This window comes from Oncorhynchus masou, chromosome 5 (genome assembly GCF_036934945.1).
Source record: "Oncorhynchus masou masou isolate Uvic2021 chromosome 5, UVic_Omas_1.1, whole genome shotgun sequence".
Lineage (NCBI taxonomy): Eukaryota > Metazoa > Chordata > Actinopteri > Salmoniformes > Salmonidae > Oncorhynchus > Oncorhynchus masou.
The window spans coordinates 52539886-52547740 of NC_088216.1; the positions used below are offsets into that span (position 1 = coordinate 52539886).

At 42.6% G+C, this 7855-nt stretch overlaps 1 protein-coding gene across 1 annotated transcript; it reads left to right on the forward strand.

The window, feature by feature from the left end:
* The first annotated feature begins 5171 nt into the window (after positions 1–5171).
* LOC135529347 (transmembrane protein 233-like) lies at positions 5172–7855 on the forward strand. Its single transcript, XM_064958133.1, has 3 exons — positions 5172–5378; positions 6873–7007; positions 7844–7855. Exons 1-3 carry the CDS (start codon positions 5172–5174, stop codon positions 7853–7855), a joined length of 354 nt encoding a protein of 117 aa, XP_064814205.1.

Here is a 7855-nt window from a genome sequence, read left to right on the forward strand (position 1 = left end):
CTGAAGAGATGAGTCTTCAGTAAAGACTTAAAGGTTGGAACCGAGTTTGCGTCTCTCACATGGGTAGGCAGACCATTCCATAAAAATGGAGTTCTATAGGAGAAAGCCCTGCCTCCAGCTGTTTGCTTAGAATTCTAGGGACAATTAGGAGGCCTGCGTCTAGTGACCGTAGCGTACGTGTAGGTATGTACGGCAGGACCAAATCAGAGAGATAGGTAGGAGCAAGCCCATGTAATGCTTTGTAGGTTAGCAGTAAAACCTTGAAATCAGCCCTTGCCTTGACAAGGACCTAGAACAAGCATCTCTGTTTTGTTCGAGTTTAAAAGTAGAAATTTGCAGCCATCCACTTCCTTTGTCTGAAACACATGCTTCTAGCGAGGGCAAATTTGGGGCTTCACCATGTTTCATTGAAATGTACAGCTGTGTGTCATCCACATAGCAGTGAAAGTTAACATTATGTTTTCGAATGACATCCCCAAGAGGTAAAATATATAGTGAAAACGATAGTGGTCCTAAAATGGAACCTTGAGGAACCCCCGAAATGTACAGTTGATTTGTCAGAGGACAAACCATTCACAGAGACAAACTGATATCTTTCCGACAGATAAGATCTAAACCAGGCCAGAACTTGTCCGTGTAGACCAATTTGAGTTACCAATCTCTCCAAAAGAATGTGGTGATCGATGGTATCAAAAGCAGCACTAAGGTCTAGGAGCACGAGGACAGATGCAGAGCCTCAGTCTGATGCCATTAAAAGGTAATTTACCACCTTCATAAGTGCAGTCTCAGTGCTATGATGGGGTCTAAAACCAGACTGAAGCATTTCGTATACATTGTTTGTCTTCAGGAAGGCAGTGAGTTGCTGCGCAACAGCCTTTTCTAAAAATTTTGAGAGTAATAGAAGATTCGATATAGGCCGATAGTTTATTATATTTTCTGGGTCAAGGTTTGGCTTTTTCAAAAGAGGCTTTATTACTGCCACTTTTAGTGGGTTTGGTACACATCTGGTGGATAGAGAGCCGTTTAATATGTTCAACATAGGAGGGCCAAGCACAGGGAAGCAGCTCTTTCAATAGTTTAGTTGGAATAGGGTCCAGTATGCAGCTTGAAGGTTTAGAGGCCATGATTATTTTCATCATTGTGTCAAGAGATATAGTACTAAAACACTTGAGTGTCTCTCTTGATCCTAGGTCCTGGCAGAGTTGTGCAGACTCAGGACAACTGACCTTTGAAGGAATACGCAGATTTAAAGAGGAGTCCGTAATTTGCTTTCTAATAATCATGATCTTTTACCTCAAAGAAGTTCATGAATTTATTACTGCTGAAGTGAAAGCCATCCTCTCTTGGGGAATGCTGCTTTTTAGTTAGCTTTGCGACAGTATCAAAAAGGAATTTCGGATTGTTCTTATTTTCCTCAATTAAGTTGGAAAAATAGGATGATCGAGCAGCAGTAAGGACTCTTCGATACTGCACGGTACTGTCTTTCCAAGCTAGTCGGAAGACTTCCAGTTTGGTGTGGCGCCATTTCCGTTCCAATTTTCTGGAAGCTTGCTTCAGAGCTCGGGTATTTTCTGTATACCAAGGAGCTAGTTTTTTATGAGAAATGTTTTTAGTTTTTAGGGGTGCACCTGCATCTAGGGTATTGCGCAAGGTTAAATTGAGTTCCTCAGTTAGGTGGTTAACTGATTTTTGTCCTCTGGCGTCCTTGGGTAGACAGAGGGAGTCTGGAAGGACATCAAGGAATCTTTGTGTTGTCTGTGAATTTATAGCACGACTTTTGATGTTCCTTGGTTGGGGTCTGAGCAGATTATTTGTTGCAATTGCGAACGTAATAAAATGGTGGTCCGATAGTCCAGGATTATGAGGAAAAACATGAAGAGCCACAACATTTATTCCATGGGACAAAACTAGGTCCAGAGTATGACTGTGACAGTGAGTAGGTCCAGAGACATGTTGGACAAAACCCACTGAGTCGATGATGGCTCCAAAATCCTTTTGGAGTGGGTCTGTGGACTTTTCCATGTGAATATTAAAGTCACCAAAGGTTAGAATATTATCTGCTATGACTACAAGGTCCGATAGGAATTCAGGGAACTCTATGAGGAACGCTTTATGTGGCCCAGGAGGCCTGTAAACAGTAGCTATAAAAAGTGATTGAGTAGGCTGCATAGATTTCATGACTAGAAGCTCAAAAGACGAAAACGTCATTTTTTTGTAAATTGAAATTTGCTATCATAAATGTTAGCAACACCTCCGCCTTTGCGGGATGCACGGGGGATATGGTCACTAGTGTAGCCAGGAGGTGAGGCCTCATTTAACACAGTAAATTCATCATGCTTAAGCCATGTTTCAGTCAGGCCAATCACATCAAGATTATGGTCAGTGATTAGTTCATTGACTATAATTGCCTTTGAAGTAAGGGATCTAACATTGAGTAGCCCTATTTTGAGATGTGAGGTATCATGATCTCTTTCAATAATGACAGGAATGAAGGAGGTCTTCATCCTAGTGAGATTGCTAAAGCGAACATCGCCATGTTTAGTTTTGCCCAACCTAGGTCGAGGCACAGACACGGTCTCAATGGGGATAGCTGAGCTGACTACACTGACTGTGCTAGTGGCAGACTCCACTATGCTGGCAGGCTGGCTAACAGCCTGCTGCCTGGCCTGCACCCTATTTCATTTTGGAGCTAGAGGAGTTAGAGCCCTGTCTATGTTGGAAGATAAAATGAGAGCACCCCTCCAGCTAGGATGGAGTCCGTCACTCCTCAGCAGGTCAGGCTTGGTCCTGTTTGTGGGTGAGTCCCAGAAAGAGGGCCAATGATCTACAAATTCTATCTTTTGGGAGGGGCAGAAAACAGTTTTCAACCAGCGATTGAGTTGTGAGACTGCTGTAGAGCTCATCACTCCCCCTAACTGGGATGGGGCCAGAGACAATTACTCGATGCCGACACATCTTTCGAGCTGATCTACACGCTGAAGCTATGTTGCGCTTGGTGATATCTGACTGTTTCATCCTAACATCGTTGGTGCCGACGTGGATAACAATATCTCTATATTCTCTACACTCGCCAGTTTTAGCTTTAGCCAGCACCATCTTCAGATTAGCCTTAACGTCGGTAGCTCTGCCCCCTGGTAAACAGTGTATGATCGCTGGATGATTCGTTTGAAGTCTAATACTGCGGGTAATGGAGTCGCCAATGACTAGAGTTTTCAATTTGTCAGAGCTAATGGTGGGAAGCTTCGGCGTCTCAAACCCGGTAACGGGAGGAGTAGAGACAAGAGAAGGCTTGGCCTCTGACTCCGACTCGTTGCTTAATTGGGAAAACTGGTTGAAAGTTTCTGTCGGCTGAATGAGCGACACCGGTTGAGCATTCCTACAGCATTCCCCTCCAGAAACCGTGAGAAAGTTGTCGGGCTGCGGGGACCTTGCGAGGGGATTTATACTAACGTTACTATCTGTACTTACTGGTGGCACAGATGCTGTTTCATCCTTTCCTACACTGAAATGACCCTTGCCTAACGATTGCGTCTGAAGCTGGGCTTGTAGCACAGCTATCCTCGCCATAAGGCGCTCGTTCTCCTGTATATTATGAGTACAGTGACTGCAATTAGAAGGCATCATGTTAATGTTACTACTTAGCTTCAGCTGTTGGAGGTCCTGACGAACCATGTCCAGATAAAACGTCCGGAGTGAAAAAGTTGAATGAAAAAAAAAGGTTGAGGGAAAAACAAAATATAAACGGTAATTAAAAAGTAAAAACCGTAAAGTTGTCAGGTAGCAAAGTAAGGTTGGCAACAAAACACACAGCAACACGTAAACAAGTCTGCAAGTTGTCCTTGGTATGACCATCTTAAAACAATTCTATATGTTAGCTATATGATAGCTCAAATACAATTATTTTGGGGGGCATGAATCTACTTCCATAAAGAAATACATTAAATGATTAACATTCTTGATTTATTTGTTTGGATAAGCTTTTATACCCATTTATGCATTTTGAGGGTTACTGACCTATTTGTCCTATAATAACCCTACTTATGCCTTTACAGCAAGTCATACAATGCATTATTAGGTCACAGTGTTACCTCAGTTTTTTTGTATGTCTTGAGATTTGATGTAAACTTAATCCCTCAGGACAGGCACTTCCACCCAATGCGATGACATGTCATCATGTGCTTAGCTACGGTGTCGTCACTCCCAGTGACTGATGTCATTTGGACTAGCCTCTGGAAAGCCCTATTATAGTGGGGGACACTTAAATGTAGGGGAAGCATCAACACATATTTTGGAAGGACTCAAGCACCGATCTTGACCTTGGCAGGACAAAGCACATATTAATACGTAACCTTTATTTTACTGGGTACAGTACATTTTGTCCCACTTCATACCTACTGAACACCACCCAGATGTGCTCAAAGTGGGCTCAAACAGAAACAGTAGAGTTGGCTAGTCACCCTTGTCTTATTGATGAATTGATTGCAGTGTGAGTAAATGTTGTTTGTGAGTGTGGGAAATACAGTGTTATACACTTAACAAACTCATTTGGGAATGTTCAAAGTCCCAGTGGTAAACAGTGACCTCCACCACTAACACACACATTTTGCTCAGTGTTGGCCAGGACTGGCTGCCCGTGTGTGTGTGTGTGAAGGGGGAGATTAATGTTAGCCACAGCATATGAGGTCAGATCCTGGTCTCTCTCGTCTCCCTCCTTTCTCTTGCCTGGGGAGTGGTGTGTGAGACAGGGTGGTAATGTTGCCCACCCTAAAAAAAAACGAGGTCAGCTCTACGCGAGGGTAGGGGTGTCTCGACGCCCCCATTCCACACCAGCCTCCCTTCTTCAGACCCCTCAATCAGTTCTGGACAGTTCCTGGAAGCTTGCTCAACTCTACTCCTTCACTGGCTATTCCATCCTTCATTTTTCCAAGTCAGATCTTCGCCCCTTTTTTTCCTCTTCTGAGTGGGGTTGTTCCTGTGCTGTGTACCATTCCTACAATTGGCTGAATTTCTGCCATTTGGCCATTATTTTTCCTTTTGTTTTCTTTTGGCCTGAGATTTCTTCATCTCCTTTTGTTTTAACTTTCCCTTTTTCTCCATTGGTTGTTTTGTGGCTCGTCTCTCTTTTCATCTCGTTGGCTGTGTTGTCGCTCTTGTCGTCTGTTACCCACACCATGGCCCGTCCTCTGGCTCTGGAGCCGATAAGAGGGCATTTGGGTGTTAAGAGTTCCCTAAATGGGAGTGCAGACTTTGACAGACTTAGTTTTATGGGGGAACAGCATCCGCCACCTCCCCTCCACAGTTACCTGTGGCTAACAATCCTCACCTGCTTCTGCCCCGCGTACCCAGTCAACATTGTAGCTCTGGTCTTTTCAGTACTGGTAAGTAGGGGACATCACAGGCATATGGGAAACGGTTTACTCACTGACTAATATATGTCTTAAAGCTGATATAAATGTATAGACTACTGAATGAGAAATATATAGAAAATTATGTGAAAAGTACCTCAGGTCAACTTCCATGAAGGAAAAAGCCAATGCTGAGTGATATGTTGCAAGATGAATACATTGTAAACATACGGCCAGTTGTATTTCACAATTTTTGCAATTATAAAATAATCCTAATAATCCTAATCACATTCTGTTTATGTAGTAATAAAGGGACAGTACACATTTTTGAAGTTGACCTTATTTTCAACTTCCCTAGGATGTTGTTTCCTCCAAACCATTTTTTAAATCATTAGCTAATTATTTAGCAATGTCCAGAATAATATGGCTAGCATTTTTTGAAATATAGCAATGCTAGTGGAAACTGATTGTGTCCATTAGCGGTTATTCAAAAGCATGGGGAAAGTGGAGTAGAGTGAAAAGCAACTCTGCTCTAGCTTTTGACTGCGTCTCTAAAGGAAAGAAATCATATTCTGGGAATCCAGCAACAAGCCATAAAAAAAATATCTGGTGCACCAGCTTTGAATGCTTACCAGCACAACAGTTCTCCTTTGCAATTCGCACATATTCTTAAGCTACATGACAGGTCATAAGATATGGTGTTGAGAGCTGGCTGATCACACTAGGATCTCTGCCCCAACTTTCTCACGATGTGTGTGTGTTTTTGTGGGACCAAGAAAGAAAAGTGGTGTTGGTAATATGGGGAAGGAGTCTACCGGTAATCCCGTATTTACTTGAATATCTGCGTGTGGCCGTGCGTGTATGTGCATAGCTTGTCGGTCTGTCTGTCTGTGTATGTGTTTGAGGAAGAAAAAAGAGCCAAATGTGTCTGATGAGAGGAACAGATGTGTCTGTGGTAGGGCAGGGTTTCATCGACGTGCCCTCTGACGTGCTCGATGTGCCCTCCAAACATGCTCGCTCCTTTCACCTCTCAAAACACCACGTCACTGACACACTTTCCCATCCAAAGGGTTTGGACTCCATTACTTTCTCTCCCACCTTTCTTTTCTCACTCTCAAACACACAATCACACAATGTTATGCAGACCTGGGTTCATATAGTATTTTACTATTCCAGTATTTCTGGAATAGTAAAAAAAGTGCAAATCCCACCCATCTGGCACTCAAGCCAGGCTCAATCAAACACTCAAAGTATTAGAAAGAAAACGGATACTATTTGAACCCATGTGTGGTGTTACGTGTTCCGTACCTCATTCTCATGTGAGTATCACATGTAAATATGACACATTTCTTTTACTCCAAATTATTTTCCAAATACAGGTCTACTTCAGTATGAGGTAGGTACAGTATGTGGCATGAACATGTTTCTCCTTAAAAGATCATGGTAAAGCAACACATTTTAGTCCACGACTGCTGGTGAAGTTGAACGCTCCATTAGTGAAGTGTTTTCCCTCTTGTCCCCATGCAGTCCAGGAAAAGTTACGAGTTGCAAGACTATGACGGCTCGCGACGACTCGGTCAGAAAGCTCTCCAAGTGGCCATCGCCTCCATCATCATCGGCCTCCTCATCATCGCCATATTTATCATCGTTCACTTCACCACGGTAATTTTTTATTTATTTTTTATTTTACCTTTATTTAACCAGGTAGGCTAGTTGAGAACAAGTTCTCATTTGCAACTGCGACCTGACCAAGATAAAGCATAGCAGTGTGAACAGACAACACAGAGTTACACATGGAGTAAACAATGAACAAGTCAATAACACAGTAGAAAAAAGAGAGTCTATATACATTGTGTGCAAAAGGCATGAGGAGGTAGGCAAATCATTACAATTTTGCAGATTAACCCTGGAGTGATAAATGATCAGATGGTCATGTACAGGTAGAGATATTGGTGTGCAAAAGAGCAGAAAAGTAAATAAATATAAACAGTATAGGGATGAGGTAGGTAAAATTGGGTGAGCTATTTACCGATAGACTATGTACAGCTGCAGCGATCGGTTAGCTGCTCAGATAGCAGATGTTTGAAGTTGGTGAGGGAGATAAAAGTCTCCAACTTCAGCGATTTTTGCAATTCGTTCCAGTCACAGGCAGCAGAGAACTGAAACGAAAGGCGGCCAAATGAGGTGTTGGCTTTAGGGATGATCAGTGAGATACACCTGCTGGAGTGCGTGCTGCCATTGCGGCAGCCATTCCCCACAATGTAACCAATGGGATATCCCATAAAGTGCTAACGCTGCTCATCTGGCACTCCAGGCAGGCTCAATCAAAAGCTCAAAGTATTTAAAAGAAAACAACAACCATTTGAACAGACATAAAGTACATGCAAATATTAAACAGAGACAAACATTCAAACAGGCATTCAACCATATATAAATATGATTTGCATACTTCTATGTGTATGTCTCATCTGTGTGTTTTTTCTTTCTCTCTATTCTAGTATAAATTGTAG

What these genes read in the sequence shown, in the direction of transcription:
- LOC135529347 (XM_064958133.1), top strand. Translation starts at nt 5,172, where the DNA reads ATGGCCCGTCCTCTGGCTCTGGAGCCGATAAGAGGGCATTTGGGTGTT. An exon ending in CTCTGGTCTTTTCAGTACTG is followed by an intron (nt 5,379 to 6,872) that starts GTAAGTAGGGGA and finishes GTCCCCATGCAG; the next exon opens with TCCAGGAAAAGTTACGAGTT.